Here is an 18,158-nt window from a genome sequence, read left to right on the forward strand (position 1 = left end):
TGTATTGAAAATTAAATGGTACCAGGTTGTATTCTCATACTCCAGAACTGAATCACCCACTCTTAAATTGTAGTACATTCCCTGTCATTTTTTGACCTAGACCAAGGAGGGGTCATACCAGACAATGCCTTTAAACAGTCTGTGATTTAGCCTAGGCCAGGAACAATTCTTCATAAGGAGTTTGCAGACAACCACCCTCTGCTGGAGGGTAATGAGATTTAATGTATGTAAATGCAGACCTTTCCATTCCAGTTGGTTTCAGTGCCAGAGAAAGATCCTACATTTAGTTTTTAATACAGCTGTAGCCTACAGTATTGTTCAAGGAGCAGGGTAGAAAAGGCTACAGGGTTTGGAAATATCCAAATATAGTGTGAAACAGCATCATCCTTCACATCTCTGTGACAAAGAAAGCTGTGGCTGCTTTCTTCATCTCTCTCTCTGTTTATTAAATGGCTCATTGGCAAACTCATAGGAATAAAATACAACGGGCATGAAACTCAACTTTTTAGAAGGTACAGCAGAGAAACAGAAGCACATTTCTACATCTAGGGCTCTGGAGTAGCAAAAAATATATGCAGGGAGGAGGAGGAAAGGAAGACTGCTCAAAAAGAGATGAGGTGTGAGAGCAGGTCACACAGGGCAAGGTTGCTGATTCTAACCATGGGTCAAGGGTCTCATGCCAATTTACACTGCTGAGCTGATTCTATTCAAAAAGCCTAAATGTACTTGCAAGTCAAATTACAAACTTCCAGCTCCATTCATCTTTTGCATCAGAAGTACTTGTAGCATAACAGCAGTAAATTAGTGCCAGCTCTCCCACTGAGATAATTCAGAGGATCTTTTCCTGCTCAGCAGGGTCTGATTTTTCATGTAGATTCCATATTGTGATTAACACGGAGGCATTTTCTCATTTAACGGGAGGAAAAAAACCTCAAAATACTCTAAAATCTTCAACAAATAGGTCGCTTTTTTGTGGAAAACTTTCTCTTCTCTTCTCTTCTCTTCTAGTCTCTTCTTTTCTCTTCTTTCTCAGTGAATTATTAATTTAAATGAAAAGCTGTGCCAGCAATGGGCAATGATCAGAAGAGATTGATTGATCCACCCTATTTCACCCTCACGTACCTTTTGGGGTACATGTACCTTCTGAGTGAGGCTTGTCAATCACCTTGGTACTTGATATTGTCCCTACCTCCCACACCACTGATTAGTGTCACTCACTGAATGAGCAGAGAGGGCGTGGAGGCAGATTCTGCCAGCAGCAAGAAGCTTACTTCAAATCAAACTTGTGAAATACAGCCTAAGATTCATGCCATGTAGGTGGAGAGAGGAGGAGAGGAAAAAAATTTTCCTTGAAGAACTCATGGCTTCATGTCTGCTTTTATTTCTTGTAAAAAAGAAACCATCTGGTTTAAGGAGAAGAGAGAAGGTAGATTGGTTTTTTGGACCACTGTGTGGTGCCTTGGTAGTAAAACACCACAAGATGAAGGGGTGAGGGATATATCAGAAAACTGCACTACTTGTGGAGGGTCTCTGAAAGCAGGTCATCCATATCCATGTACCAGAGACAGCTAGATTGTTTTTATGAAATTATATCCACATGGCAGGAGCCCAGGGGACTCTGCAGTATGGTACAGAGGTAGAGAAGGAAGGAGAGAAGTGGGAGGCTGTTTTTCATGTCTGCATGTTGACAGCCAACATCTTGGAAGCTTGATGGAGAAGTCTTCTGCTAAATGTTGGCCTCAGGAGGTGTGACATGTGATGGCTAGAAATGGTGTGGAGCTGCAAAGAACTGAATTGGAATCTCTCCAAAGCTTGAGCATGCCTGGGAATTGGAGCTATGTTCACATCCTGTGAAGGGTTAATTTGGATGTTATGGAATTGAAAGCAGAGTTGGAAGGTCCTAAATCTTATCTGGTTGCGAATGAAGAACAGGAATTAGGCCTCAAACTAGGTGTGACAGAAATATCTGTGTTGCATAGTGGTTATTCAGGGCATTTGGAAGCAGGACTTGGCTGGAGTGGGACAAGAGACTTACCTGTGTGGAATGGGTTCCACCCTCTGCAAAACTAGACTGTTAATTTTGCTGAAATAGGCACTGCGAGGCTTAAGAATGCTTGCAAAAGGGTGCAGGGAAGCCCTAATAGCCCAAAGTCAAACAACAGTGATCCTCCAGCAGTTCCACTGATGGCAGTGAGAGGGGGGGGGGAGGGGAGGGGAGGGGAGGGGAGGGGAGGGGAGGGGAGGGGAGGGGAGGGGAGGGGAGGGGAGGGGAGGGGAGGGGAGGGGAGGGGAGGGGAGGAGAAAAAAAGAAAAGAAAAGAAAAAAGAAAAATAGAGGAAAAGTCACCAGCCCGCCCCGGCGGGGTCGCGAGGCGCCAGGCCGCCCTCTCGTGGCGGGTCCCCCTCAGTGATGGCCCCGCGCCATGTTCGCGCCACGGCCCAGCCTGTGCGCAGAACCGGCTCCATCCGCCCCCGGGGTGCCACCGAAATGCAGATTCCTGTGCAAAATGCAGAATTCTGAGGAACTAGATTGTTTGGAGGGTAAGGTGATTGAAACGCCTGGAAAACGCTTCCCACTATTTCAGCGGCAATCATGACTCCCGAGTTGAAAGCGTCCCCTGAATGCGGCTCCCGTCCCTCACACAGTCCGGGCCGGGGCACTGCAGCCGTGCAAACACGGTGGATCCTGGGGCAATCCCCTCGGCCACAGGGCTGAGAATGCGCGTGCGGCTCCTGGCGGCCCAGCTCTGCCGGTGGGCCAGGGAGGAATTTTCTGACAAAACGCACTTTAACGAATGTCAGTTTGTTAAACCTCGTGCTTTAACCGCTGTGAAGTCCGGTGGCGTGCTGGTAACTAAAACCCCGAGTAACCATTCCTTTGCTGCATATGCCAGGTGGGAAAATTCTTAGCTGGGAAACTGGATAGTGCTAACCTCTTCATCTATGTGCAGCTTGCCTTGGCAGTGTTGCAGGAGGGCTTCCATGACCAATCATGGAGATTCTGGTCAAAAGAAGAGGGATGGCAAAGTAAGAGTCCTTGTGAGCCGCTGTCAGGCAGCTACTGTCCTCTGTAGCTCACCTCAGAGTGCTGGGCTCACATTCAGAGAAACAATGATGACCTCAAAGCTCAGGAAGAGAAGATGGTGAAATGAGTTCTCAAGTTTTATTCCAAGCATAATCCTGAAGTGCAGCAGCAGAGCTGAAAGCTCTGGTACCTTCGTCTCTGAATTAATTGTTCTTGACCTTCCTAGTCACTGGACTTGATGCAATGAGTCACAGCTGACAGAGTTTGACCATTTGCATTTGAACTTTTCCCAGGAAATGGTGTGATGCTGTTTGGCTTGACTGGAAATATGGCAATCCAACCCATTATATCTACCAAAACGAGGGAAGTCTGTTGGGACAGTATCAACCACTACATCTTATGTATAATTAAGTGCTCTTTAGATGACATTAGAAAAATAGATTTGGAGGGGGGGGGGGGTTCTTCAGAAAGTAGTAGAGATCATCTGTATCTTCTGATGTCATTTTTTCTGTCCTTCAATACAGCATGGCTAAAGAATTTCCCTCCAAAAACTTCAAGCTGAGCTCACAATGAAGCTAATGTCAAGTGTGTCACATGGGGTTATTTTCTGCAACTGAATCCAGTTTTGTTGCAGTACTCATCTCCTTTCTCTGGCTGTTTTGTAAGCTAAGCACCTCTTATCTTGACACCTTCTACTTGCTAGAATCACTCTTCTAAGTCCTTTGTGTCATGGTGGCTAGTCCTACAGATCGAGCACACTGTGTTTCACAATTACCCAAAGGAGTTACATGAATTTTGTGTCTGGCTGGTGTTGCTTCTGTATAGTTTAGAGGTGTGTTGAGTATATGAGGCCACATAATGAAATTGTGTCACGTTACCTTGTGCAGCAGGACAAAGCATCTAGAAGCAAATGAGAGAAGTCTGTCCTTGGTTGAAGTAACTGTCCCTTTCTGGAGCAGGTTAAGACTACAAGAGAAACAGCAGGAGTCAACAGCTGCATGTCAGGCAGGCTGTGCTTATACCCAGCTTTTCTAGAGGAACTGTAGAAACTGCGCTACAAAACTGGATGTGTTCTTCTGTAACAGTTATGCCAATGCAAAGGTGCACCTCCAGCAGAAGACGGTCAGGTGACTTAAGAAATTACAGTCATGCTCTCATTTTTTTTACATTCATGGGAAGTGAATCAGATTAATTTTACCTTATTGGGAAATTATCTCAGTGGAACCCTTACTGGCAACAAATGTCAGCTCAGCAAAGTTGTCTACAGAGCACAGACTATTTATCTTTGGACTCTTATGCTTTGTCCAAACACTTAGTCATTCATCCACCAATTATAATAAAGATAATGCCTTAAATGGAGTCCTGTGGAAGGCTGGGAAAGATGCTTTGCAATGAAACTCTGAAGTCAGTTATCTGAATGTGGAAAGACATAGCCCACTACTATGTCTGTAATAAAGAAGCAGGTTGAATCTGAAGATATAAATGTCCTTTCCCCGGTTCCAGTTCTCATTTCAGTGTCTAATCAGATCTCCAGCATCTTGCTAGATGCTGCTGAGTGAGAAGCTGTTTCACATGTGGGACACTGGACAGTAAGAATTCACTGAATGGAAGAAAGAGTCTGAACCAGGAATCCCAGCTGTATAGCAATCTTGGTTTGAAAAGAACTTTAGGATTTACTGAAGAGTTGGAAAGATGAAATCCCTTGTACTTTGGCCAAACAATATCTCTTCCAGTAAAACATGTGACAACATCCCAAGGAAATAAGAAAGAAAAACTAATCAGTGCGAGTTGCTTTTTTTCCTTTCTCATTTTTCCTTGCCCAGTTTCCCAGAGGATTTCTTCTTGACCCAGCTGTGCTGTGGTACTAAACATGACTCAAAGTGCTACTTCACTAATAGCATCATTTACACTCTTTCTCTGCAGCCCGGGTGGGCAAATATGCTTTCCATTTCCATCTCTGTCGCAGGCCAAATCTCAATTACTCAGGGAAAAATAAACAAATGAACAAGTGATGTCATGACAACTAGTTTAGGCTGTACTGGGGAGTTGCATTAATTCTTCCATAGAATAGTTTTCTGAGGACACAACAGTATACAGCTTAAGAGTGGAGCGGAACTTGGCATCATCCCTTGCCACTAGTATGCCAACTGCACCACTTCAGCTTGGTGTCATCTGCAAAATTGCTGAGGATGCACTTGATCCCACTGCTGTGCCATTACTATTAAATTATACTAATATTGAATAACTTTGGTCCTGGTATGGACTTCTGAGGTTTTGTATGGACTTTCGACCACTCCTGCGAGGGTCTGTACACATTGCCTTCTTAGGCATACCTAGTGCATCTTTTGCTCTTTTCTCGTTTTGCTCCAGTCCCACTTCAATAAGAACAGCCAAACAGAACAACTCTTGTTGTAAATATGAGCCTTGTTTTACATAGTAATTTGTACCAAAAAATTTCCTATCCAGAATTCTTAATAGCCATCTATGGTATCCTACCAGGCAGAGAAACCCTGAACTTGGCCAGCTCTGACACCAGTCAGCCAAGTACAAAGGATGAGAGTTAAATAAAATGGTTCATTACGGAAAAAAAAAAAACCAAACAAACTAAAGCATCTCAACAGTTTCCTGCATAAAAGTATCTTCCTGGCCTGGCCTGGTTTCCTGCAACACTTACCCACCTATGCGGCTTCATAGTTCTTGTTTAAGGATCACTTTCTGAGATGAGAATGAGTTTGCTGCTGTTAACATTGGACCATGGCTGGCAGTCCTATGCCATGGATTTAGTCATGACATCTTGGATGCAGAGGATGCAAAGCTAGGCAACAAATAGAGCAGTGTCTCCTCCTTGAATGCCCTGTAAGGGGGAGAAATGAAAAAGAGTGAATATGAAGCAGGGACTGTAAATGACAGCAAAACTTCCCCAGGAAACCTAGCACCAAACCCCAAACCACCAATGAAGGAACCAAAGCCCATATGGCATGAATTGGGTAACTGTTGCTGAGCAGAATGGAGCCTACCCTTTGCACAGCAACATGAGCTCATTTTGACTGATTTCCATGGATATCTACTTCCACTACATCTGCTGTGGGGAATTGCAGTTTGAAGGCTTTAAATAGATCACAGTTATTGCCACAAAAGGCACTAATAAAAGGGGCTCATACTTCAGCTGATGAATAGATGCAGAGCTGATTTCCAAGTTTGTACTGCATCATGAGCAGAAAGAAATCACTAATCCTAAGCCTGTGGCAAAGAATTTTCTGTATGAATCTAGGTCTTTTTAAGGTCTCACACCCACTGAAATTGATGAGTATTGAGAGGCCATGTACATTTGGGGCTCCGGAACAAAACATTTTGTTCTGTGTATTAACTATAGCCTTTGTGCTGTACATACACACACACCCACACACATGCTCTCTCATCACAGATTTAATTGTAGGTAACTGTAGGTAAGCAGTTCCAATAGGAGGGAGATTAAATGCCCAAAGAAAGATTTTTATTTAAATTTATTTCTAATATGCTCTGCCCTCAAGATATAAGTGATGTCTCTCTCTCTGAATAGACACTCTCTAGTATGTATTATCTCTTATCTCACCAACACCAGTACTTGAAAGGATGCTGTACTCTGCAGCACTTACTCTGTCTTGGTCTGTTTCTAACATTGAGAGTCTCTAACACATTGTTCTCCATAATTAACCCTTTTACTGAGGGCGATGCAGTGTTGTCCCTCTCCAACCTGACTGTAGATGGAAAGAAAAAGCATTACCTCATTTCTATTTTTTTCCCTACTCCACGTTGCCAGAAGAATTTGAGGTGAAAATTTCCCGGTTATTACCCACTGTGTGTATGAACAGGGATGTGATGCAGTTAGGAAAGGAAATGTTTCACAACCATCCTTCATGAAATCTGTACATTCCTTCCAGCCAGGCACAGCTTTAAGCTATCCTCAAAACAGAGCAATAAGGGAAGAAAACTCTCTTTCTCTTATTGCACTTACACTCTTCCAAAGAGAACCACGAGTGCAGGTAGATCCAGATGTTACTGTCAATGAGGTGGGAGGAGAGGTTGGAAGCATAGCTTGCAGGAAAAACAACCCCAGACTCTCTGAACATCACACAGCAGGCTGTCACATAGGTTGTTGTTCCCAAACAGATACCTCATACTTTGCAATATATCATTTAATGCTAGGCACAGAAATTTCTCCTTCCTCTCTCCATTTTTCTTCTCAAAGAGAATGCCCTTGGGAAGGAATGGTCCCACTAAGACAGTAACAGCCTCAAAGGTGTGTGAAGGCTTTTATACAGCTCTGATTGCTGGAGAAGAATACTCCAGGCTGAGCCACTTGCCCAGGACTCCAGCATACCAATAGAGATTTTCATGGTTTAAAAGGATTCAGCTAGCCATGTGTTGAGTGAGAAGGGCTAGCTAAATACAGTCAGTATAAAAACTAGCACTGGATTTTTTGAGGTTTTGGGGTTTTTTTGTTTTTTTTTTAAATCCTACTCCTTTAGAGCCTAGGCACAGGAGTCAGGCAGGGATCCATCACTGAAACCTGGTCTCCACCCAAAGACAAGCCCTTTCCAAAATGGAAAGGCACAGCTCATTTTTAAAATACCAAAGGATTACCATCTGAATTATCTATGTGATAACAGGCATGTACCTGAACCTTATTCACTAATCAAACTATTGGATGGAGGTAGTTGGAACAGCATTTTGTGGAGGCCAGATTAGGCAAAATATGACTGGATCTGCCAAAGACTGGATCTTCTGCCAGAAGAAGGTCACTTCTGTGGATTATGAATTAAGTTAGGCAAATGAATACTGGATGGCTTAGACCCACCCAAGATGGTCACAAAATGTTAGAAATCAAGGAGGGGATTACAGATGAAATTGTAAGCATGTGCATAATTACACAGAAAGATCTGAGATTCATAGACTAGGATTTAGGGACCTCTTTTCTGCTGGTGACATATTTCGATTTAGATATCCATGTCCTTTATTATCTCAGTCTGGGAGTCTCTTTTCTTTGGAAGTGAGAAGATTAGCAATCTCCCAAGTGTCAACATAGTTCATAGTTCATCTCCAGAGAGCTTCATTTCAAGGTCAGCCCTAAAGCCTTTAGACTGCTTCAGTTTGCATGCCGCATCTGTAACCTATCGGGCTATTTACACCGCACCCGCATTGTGTCTGCATGTCTATATACAGGATGTCCTTTCACAGCTGCTAAAACGCAACCACTTCAAAGCAAGAACTGCTTACTGGCAGATAGCACAACTTCACAGGTCTTCCTACACAAAGAGATCACAAACATCCACTGCCCTGCAGTCAGCAGCCTGGCCTAGTAAACAGCTGGATGAAAAAAAAGCCTGAAAACAACGTGGTTGTGCCTCTCTGCCTGAGTTTGCCCTCTCTAAAATGGGCTTAATTGCACCGTACTGTAGATGGAAAGCATAGATAGGCTTCTAACTAAGGTCTAGGCTAAGAGCAGAAGAGCAAATAGCTCAGGCATAGTTTCAGTTTTTTATAGACTGAGAGTGGATGAAGTGGAGTTCTTAATTACCATTAGAAATTAGAATAGAGCTTGTCCCAGATGGCACTTACAGTCAACAAGTCTAAAACAGATAAGGAAGCTAGGACCCTGCTCAACTAGAAAAACCATAGTGTGAAACATGTTTAAAAATATTTTGTAATTACTCTTTTTGTTATGAGCTAGCAATTTGTGACTGTTATGAAGAACTCCATTTTAGGACAGAGGACTTTGACTGAAAAGGAAAAAAAAATGATGACTTTTTGCACTGAGGGACCATTTCTCATCTGTAGAGGGAACATAGCAAAAGACATAGGGACACCAGTTTAAATGTGACATGCTAAAATTACCTGGGGAATTAGTTGAGTTAACAATACATGCTATTATCATGGCAAAAACAAAATGTGCAAAAAGTTTCTTTCTCATGATTTATGGGTCAGCTTTGTGAAAGCATGACATCCATAATCTTAGCACCATGAGAAAACTCCATCTTTCTTCCCATACAAAAGCACACCGATTAAGCAGCTTGAGTTAGGAAGCTCCACCCATTGCATAACAGCCGAAGGGTTGTCAGAATTATGCTATTGCTCTTCAGGAAGCACTAACAGAGCAAATAGCCTTGGGGGGGAAGCAGTTGTGCCTCCATTTCCCACGTGTATTTAATTTTCCTTTCTTTCCTTACAAACCCCACAGATTCATTTGCCCTCAGAGGGGGAGCTGAGGGCTGCAAGTGAGGCACTTCGTGTGCTCTGCCTCCTTTTCCACCATCTCTGGACAGCTTGTCTGAGCGTGACTGGTGCACACCTTTTGCTCAGCCACAGACTCTGCAGAGACACCATATGGCTGGTTTAGACAAAACTCTCTGGTATTTTTACTCCTTTATACCCAACCAACTCACAGTTAATCCATGGCATCCCTCAAAGGGCATCAGACTATTCATCCATCTGAGTGAAAAAACACAGACTCACTTTGACACTGTATCAGCAAACTCTTCAGATAACCGCAAGGCTTGCCAAGAGGACAAGCCTGATGTCATTCAGGCCTCGAGCAGAGCAAGCCCAGATCTGGATGAGAGTATCAGGTCCAGTAATTTTCCACCCCTCTGGTGAGAGCTTGGATGCTGGAATTTATCTTGAGTAAGGAAACATGTTAAGGGAGGACAGAAGATAAAAACACTTCATAAAAGCACAATTGATTATATATAATACTTATATAATACATATATATATGCATATACACTTATATATATATATGTACACACACATACATATGTATATATATATGTAATGGAAGATCCACAAGCTAAGCATGCAGACATAGAGAATTAAGTGCTAATAATCCAGAAGGTCTTCCACCCAAATCTATTCTGACACTTGAATATTTGAACCTGCTTTAAGGACAATCTAAAATAAGATCGGGCACCCAACAGCTGCATTCATACTGAGCTTTCCTTGGAGAAGGGAAACAGGAAACAAGCATAATTTCCTTTAGGCTGTTCTCCAGACATAAGGTGTAGCTAAGATACACACCAGTATGTATCTCTCCCCATCCCAAATACACATTGCCTTGTCCATGCAGCTACCGAATAGCTGGCATGCCCCATGCTAGAGCTTGCCTTGCCTTGACTAGGAGAGCCCCAGACCGGCCTGTCTGACATGGCTTATCATGGGTGGTCACTACAGGGCTGGAGGGAAAGGTGGAGGCAACCTGTTCTGTTTATTTATTTGCAGGGGATGAATGCCAAACTGGGAAAAGACTTTGGTAAAGTGCAGTCAAGTGACTATAAAGTACTGCTTTAAAAAGCCACAAGGTCACCTTTGCTGACATTTGGATAAGGATTTTATAGGAGTCACAGGACTGGGAGATGGGCTTGTGCCTATGATCACAGGGGAGGGAGGGATTTATGTTCTGGTTAAGAATGCTGCATTGTTGTGACTCTTTCATGATCATAAATGCTCATTTATTAGGCTGTTGGATCAAAGAGGTTGGTTGAGTTTTCTTTTCATTTACTTAATTCCAGGTGACTTCCTTGACTCTGTTGGCACAACTTAATGAAATTTAACAGCCCTACTACCCAACAGTACTCCCCAGGTGCCCTGTCCTTGCATAGTCTCTTCCCACTTAGTTAGACCTTAGGTATTTCAAGGCTGTATTTCATTTGTACACAATGTGAGAATTCATATGTATCATCCTTTCAGATGAAGAACTGGCGCACAAGAATGCTGGAATCTGAAGATAGGCTTTGCTATGATGTGTGCTTTGAAGCTTGTGCTTGTGTATAGATATGTGTGTGTATCTGTGTGTGTCTGTGTGTGCACTCTGTCTGAGAAGTAGTACAGACTCTGACTGTTAAGCCCTGCACAGCCTGGAAAAGCAGCCTTGAGCACACCTGAGATGAGTCCAGGAAGAAGGAGGACATTCTCTGATGCAATGCACCTTCTGGAAAAAATGTTATGGGCACACATGTCTATATCAAAAAACATACCCAGTTCCACTATTTCTTTTCCTCAGTGGCATAACATACAGGACAGGTTTTGGCCAGGTGGTAGAAACAATAGGGATCATGTCAAAAATAGTCCTCATCTGAAAGCATGTAGTATAGGTAACCATTTGTCTCCTTATTAAATTAATGTCATATAGGCATTACATCCTTCAGGCATTGTCTGTGCTTCAATTCCCAGAAACCAGACTTATCTGTTCAGTGACTATTACATGGACTAGAAACATCCCTGCCCTTTCCTCTCATTAGCCCTGCAAGGAGATGCAAATATGAAGAATGTGTGTGTACAAGCTTCATACTAATGTGCTAAGTATTTAACATAATTAGTCATCGGAGCCCTATCCCTTTCTCCCACTGAGGTGACCAAGAGACAGATCCCAGGATTAATAGTATGGTCCCCAGCACTTGTTCTGTGATGCCACTTGACGTTGGCAGGTGTATTGGAATCAGGCAGGATCAGCAGGCAGAGGGAAAGAAAAGGGGGACAGGCAGCACAGCCTGCAGTGTTGTTGCACCCTGGCTGGGGCTGACAGCTCATTTGCACAGGGTCTGGGAAGTGTGGGCCTGCTCCCGTCATCTGAGATTCTGATGAGTGGCTGGTGTCTGACATCGAAGCCCAAGAGAGCCCAGACAGGTCACTGGCTCGGTGCCATGGTGAGTTCTGCCATGCAATGGAAACTGCAAGCCCGACCTGGCGGCAGTCGGTGCGTACGTGCTGGAGCAAGGAGGCTGGCAGCCACACAGTCCACACCCCATCATGTGACTGGGAACGTGTATGTGACACCACATGGTCCCAATGGGGAGAGGGGCTGGGGACAAGTCTCTGGGACCCATCCACCTGATGTAAAGCTATTTCTGGAAAGGAAGGAGGAAAATGTCTGGACTTGTACTGATATGCTTTATCTCCACTAGAGGACTTTGTCCCATATATGAACCAGAAGAACTTTACATGCTAGCAGCGGAGTGACAGGGTCCAGCGAGGACTCTGAATCAATACAGCACGGAGCTAAAAAATCCTTTCCGTGCCATCCCCTTTGCTCCATGAAACTTCCCCTGCCCTTAAAGCAAGGGCCATTGCAGGAGTTTTTATAGACTCTGTGGGAATTATATATATCCCTGCAGTTATGTCAGGACTCAGCCAAGGGCATACTGTGTGCCTAGAGTAGCAAAGGTGAAGAGATGTGGATTTCACCACAAGCACCCCAAATCACTGAGCCTGCTGGAGTTACCTTCACTGTTATTGGTACTTGAACGTGCTGGTTCATCTCGGCTTGCGCATCTTCACTGAGCCATAGGCACAACCCGAAAACCTCTGTCAGGCCCCATATTTGACCAACAGATTTAAGGATGGTCCCTAGTGCACTGACACAATGGGGTAAGGCAGGCAGAGAGAAGGTCAGTGCTCCCAATGGACTGGCATTTAGTCCAGGTATCTAATAACCGGTAACTAGGCACAACACTCATGAAAACTCTCCCTCTTCCATCACCCTGCCCTACATAAAAATATCCACACAACTCCAGCCCCACTCAGACTGATGGAGGCAGCTGCTATAGCAGAGCTTTTAATCCTAAAGCAGAGTCTGTTGGCACTGGCAGGAAATCTTATTGTGTTGGACAAGCAATCCTAGACCTTAATTAAACGTATTGCCCTCCCCACAAAACCAGACAGACTAGACTGGAGTCAGACGAAGCACACTGCTTAAGCCAGGGACCACCTGGCTGTAACTTCATCTAGGTGACAGCATATGCCTTTGTGACCCCTTCTGAAAGGTTGAAACACCAAGCAAACTCCCAGAGGTAAAGTGAGGATTTGTAAACAACAAGAAATCAGATATGCACTGTTCTGGGAAGGAATTTATTGTTCCTTCTCTTTTCAGAGACTGAATTCTTTTGGCCTTTGCCCTGACCAAAGACACAGCAGATCATGCTGGTTCAGGATTGATTTTTAAGGGATCTGGTGGCTCCTTCACTATCTCCACTGCACGCAGTGTAGCAGGGAGTACCTTGAACTAGGTCCCGCTAGTAACTCCTGTTACTGAGCACCTCATTTTTCTTCCTTGTGCTTGCCCTCACACTGTCTCTGTGAGATAAAGTGCACACCAAAAAGAACAGTTGTGTCAATTCCATGCATTTCCCCTAGCCACAACCCCCTGATATTGGGATGGGGAGAGGGTGACAGGCAGAGGGAGGCATCTTGCCATTATGTCTATGCCTTAAGGTCCCCCCAAAGGGCGCGGGTGTAGATCTGTAAACAGAGTGCAGCATGCACTGCAGAGGCACCTCAGCAAAAATTGAAAAGGCTGCAAAGACCAGAGTTTGGGTCTTTAGAGCATATGCTGCCATTGCAGCCTTCCACCTGAGCTGGTCATTCCTCCTTTCTAGTGCCTGGAGAGAGCAATGCACTGTGTTGCTGCTGGGAACCAAGGCTGCTTGCACATGCCACCTCCTCATAAATGAACAAGGGACTTCCCTCACCACATTCCCCCAGAATATCAGTGGCCATGGCCTTTAGTCAGGGAGCACTTCTCTCAGCTCCAAAGCACTGAGCTGAGGCTGCTGTCTTGTGCTGTGAGGTCTAGTAATCAGGTCATGTCTCCATGGTGACATCTGAGTGCCCCGAGTCCCTGGCTAAGACAGATGCCATGTGCTGTTCAGGTCATAGACTGACAGTGCAGGTTGCTCTGCAGCCAGATATGTGTGCAAAACACCTTTCCATTTTCTCCTTCTCCCTAAACACTGGGGTGTTTGTACAGCCAGGAGCAAACACACGACTCTGGTGCAGGGATTTTTATTTTCTAAGAAACACATATTTCACTTTCCAGTGCAACAGACCTCCAGACACATAGTGGCGGCTGCTAGAAGCCCACAGATCACAGGGAGTACTGCTCTTTATAGTTTTGCTAATTCAAGTTTAATAACTAAACCCTCCAGAGCTGGCAGGCACTAGAGACTGACTGGCTGCATTCACCCCCACAAAGCAAGGTAACACTGTGCTGGAAGCTCTTCATAGTAACCTGCTAACAGTCTCACCTGTGGGAGCAATGGGATGCTGTGTCCCTGCTTCCCATTCTCACATCTCTCATTTGAGTCATTCCTTCACTCATTCACCACACTCAATACTTTCCTTGATCCTCCACATCCCTTCATCTTCGGCCATGCCATTTGCCTCTCAGATGGAACTGAGTTTCAGGGAGAGAGAGGGAAAGGGGACAAGACAGGCTGAAGCTCACAGATAACCCTAATGTTATTTTTCCTAAGAAAGCAGAATATTTCATTTGTATATATGAAGCCAGGAAACGACAGTTTATCATGGATATCACTCTGAGTGCCTCTATGCTGCCTGGAGTGACTCTTGGCCTCTCATCAAAGCTTTCCCACACATCAGAGATGGCCAATTGTGAGATGTCCAAAATAGCACTGGGGAAAGATGCGTGGCCAGGCCCTCCATTGTGGTGTTCCTTTGTGCGTATGTGCTAACCCTGGAAACCGAACTCCTTGTACTTGCTGGCCATATCATTTCGGAACAGCTCCAGAGCCTTCTTCATTGCAGCCTGGGAATCAGCCCCAAAGTCTGCAGCGTGTTTTTCAGCAATGACCTTGATAATGACTTCCGAAATGAACTGAGAGGAAGGAAAGAGAGAAAGAAAAACTGAAGGGACACTCAAGGTTTATTTTCAGAAAAGCCAGACTAAGAAATAGGTTGCAGAGCCTGGAAATATCTCTGAGCTAATTCAGTAGGTCTTCCTGCAGCCTCTGGAGAGACAGTGAGGTCTAGTATGTAAGGAGCCTGGGCTAGGCAGAAGAACTGGGCTCTATTCCTAGCTCCGACATTGATCTGCTTCATGACCTTGAGTAGACCATGGCCCTTTCCACTTTTTGTCTGCTCATCCATTAAGACTGCAAATTCATACCCTGTGTTTGTATAACACTTAGTTTTATGGGTCTTGGTCTCCAATGGATCCTCCAGGGTTTACTCTAAAATTGTATGTCCCTTGTGTCCTGTGCACTGACAGTCCTTATGTAATACAGTTTCCCAGGCATGCATAGGCTATATGGGCTGGTTTATTGTTGTCAAGGGTTGTTCAGACTATGTGTGGTGGTTGGAATGGGAAATCTAAACTTGGATATTCACATACCATTTGCATACCATGAGCCCTTTCTGGGTCTCCTGCTTGTACACACAGACCTTGGACTTGAGGGAGAGCTCACTGAAGTCCAACTAGTCATCAGTAAATGAAAGCCAAACTCTCACATGGCTGTCTTGCACACATTCACTACATATCAGACACCGAAACTCCCTGCCCTTTTCCATACCTCCAGATATTTAACAGGAATTTTGTGCTTGGTTGCATGGGTCTGAGCCAGGGGCTTCAACTCGGCCTCATGATTACCCTTCGCTTTCAGGATTTTGCCCAGCTGGGTAAGAACAGTAGCTCCATGTTTCTTCAGATCTTCAGAGCCCTTCATTGCATCAGGGGTCTTCAGGCCTTTGAACTTTTCAAAGCGATCAAGGGTCTCAGGATGGTCCTTGAAGAGTCTGTGGACAAAAGCAGAGTGACTTTGGAGAGTAGAAGCTCCTGACATACCTTCCTTTGAATATTCAATCTACTTTAATTCCACCTTCTTACCCATTTCCTAAGATGGTCACCACTATTTACATTCCCTCCAGTCATGACAGAGACACTGCCCTAAACATGTACAACTAGAGCAACAGAGGAAGTGTCTTTATTTTTTCCATATAGTTCTGAGAAATCTTTGGCACCCATCCACTGGATTATGTCAACAGTTTTAGGACAGAGCCAAGAGCTAAGGCTAGTCATGATACTGAGAGGTGAGTTCTTGTATTCATGTGAAAATTAGCGAACAAAAAGCAAAAGTTTGCAAAAGCGAACAAAATTGGCTGTCTTCATAAATTTACTGCTGCTGGGGAGCCAATCTATAGACCCCTGCCTTTCACACAAACTCACTTATCAGCCCATGATTTGTTGGTTGGCCAGGAAATGAGAGCTCTACAAGCTTCTCATGAAAAAGAAAAAAAAAAAAAGAAAAAAAAAAAAAAAAAAAAAAAAAAAAGGTAGCGCCCAGCCTCAGGTCCCGTATATCTGGAGGTCATATGTTCTTGAGTGCCATCTGGAGGGGGGTGGTTTCTGTGCCCCCAAACCCCTATGATTGCAGATATGGAGGAATCTGGTTCCTGACCTTTTTTCCTAACCCTCTTTCCCTTGCCTCTCTCCTCCCTCAGAAACTCCTTGGAGGAGTTCTGGGTTGGCAGAGGAACACAAAGTCACAGAGTGACATTTATTTATTTAATGGCATGCTCTACTCGGTGATACTTGTAAGAAAAATGCTCTTACTTTTCCATTTGGAACTGCTTTTACCAGCATGTGGCAAATTCAGAGCCAAAGTAGCCACCTCAGAGATGGATGGGGGAGGATGGCTCAGGTTCCTGTTACCCTTCCAGCATGCCTGCTCTGGACCACAAGAGGGGAAAGCCATCACACTTCCACCCACTTCATTCCCACTCCATTCCCTTCCCTTCAAATGGCAGCTGATCTAGGGCACAATAAAGCAGATAAGGAAAACAGCTCCCTGCTTTGGCTCATCTTTGAAAAGGGTTCTTCAAAGCTTTGCAGTAGATATGCCTGGAGGTGTAGGCTCCTTGCACTAGCCATGCTTAAGGTTGAAAATCCCAAGTAGGTGCCAGATCCCCAGTACTCTCTTCAGTGTCTGTACCCTTCCAGCACATTTGGGTGTGCACAGTCTGAGAGGAGAGCTAAAGAGAATCTCTTCAAAGTCTGCATCCTCTCTGGTCTTAAGGGACAACCTAGGCTCTAGTGTCCACTTAATGTCCTTTCCCACTTTGCAATATCTGAGGTGTTCACCACTCCAAGTGCCAGGATTACAAGGACAACATGGAGGATGGGGTCCTTTCAGTTGGAGACCTTATGAGCACTTCTGACACTGGAATAATGGAGGAGGGAAGTAAGGGGAAGGATGCACCTCATTTCATCCTCAGACCTCAAATTCATCATGAGGTAGTGGACAAGTGTTGTCACACAGATTTCTGGTGAAAAAGCAGAAAGGGCTCTGCCAGGTGAGACTAAGGTGGGGAGAGGGAAACACTCAGGTACTTTGCAGTTAATTTTACTGAAATAGATTCCAAGAAAATTGCCACAGAGGTGATGTTCCTCTCCTTTCATTCCTTCTCTGCCTCCTCACATCCTTTTTGCAGAGCATCTGAAGCCCCATGACACACAGTTCACTCCAGCATTTCTCACTGTAGTGCTTGGGAAATGAGGATCCAAAGCAGAGCTTGGCCACCAGAGGCAGAGAGACAAAGCACAGCCATGTGTTAAAAGCAGCACTAGTCTGCTCCTGCACCCATAGAGAGATGGAGAGACAGAAACACAGCCTCTTTACACAGTGGGTAAATTTTAACCCAGAAAATAGCAATGGGAAAACCTCCACTCTACAAGAAAGAAAACACCTTGTTGAAATAAACACTGACAAGCAGGTCTCTCATCAAAAGCTCTCAGCTTTACTCTCAGAACTGAAATTCCTTGCCTACCTCATTAAAATTTCATGGCCATGGCCAGCGATGTCGGACTCCACCTTTCCCCAGATGGTCAGGACTTGCTGCCATTCCTGATCACTGAGCCCCATGGTTCACCAAAGACAGGTCCCGAGTACTTCCTGCAGCCTTGCCTTTCCCCACAGTGTAGCTGGAGAGCTCACCCGTGGGATTTATAGCCCCTGCCCACAAACCTACACCTGTCAATCATCAGCTGGACTTCTTGCTCTCTTTCAGGCTTGCCTAACCTAATCAGCCTCCCTGCTTTTTCCTAGGAAGCTATTTTGGGTCAGGTACTATTGTGGGTGCCACTGATGGCATCATTTCTGCTTTTCGTATTGGACTGGCATATGTCCCACCCTAGACAGAAAGGGCACTGCCAGAATGCTGTGCCAGGAGCCTGTCCCAGGTTCCCAAGGACCCAGAGACAGCTTTATGGCAGGAGATTCCTGAAGAGCACAGTCATCTGCAAGGCCACCCTGCCTCCCTCTCCCCTAGTCTGCCAAGGGCAGGCAGGAGAAAAGGCCAGGACAGCCAGT

At 44.8% G+C, this 18,158-nt stretch overlaps 1 protein-coding gene across 1 annotated transcript; it reads right to left on the bottom strand.

Annotated features, from left to right (window-relative positions):
- Nucleotides 1-13,820: 13,820 nt before the first annotated feature.
- On the bottom strand, nucleotides 13,821-17,791 carry MB (myoglobin). The gene is made up of 3 exons (XM_083859386.1): nucleotides 17,617-17,791; nucleotides 15,363-15,585; nucleotides 13,821-14,668 (listed from the first exon to the last, which is right to left on the bottom strand). The coding sequence occupies exons 1-3, from the start codon at nucleotides 17,709-17,711 to the stop codon at nucleotides 14,522-14,524; spliced, it is 465 nt and encodes a 154-aa protein (XP_083715512.1). The 5' UTR covers nucleotides 17,712-17,791; the 3' UTR covers nucleotides 13,821-14,521.
- Nucleotides 17,792-18,158: the final 367 nt, after the last annotated feature.

The sequence above is a fragment of the Zosterops lateralis genome (assembly GCF_965231275.1).
Source record: "Zosterops lateralis genome assembly, chromosome: 4".
In the NCBI taxonomy this organism is placed as follows: Eukaryota; Metazoa; Chordata; class Aves; order Passeriformes; family Zosteropidae; genus Zosterops; species Zosterops lateralis.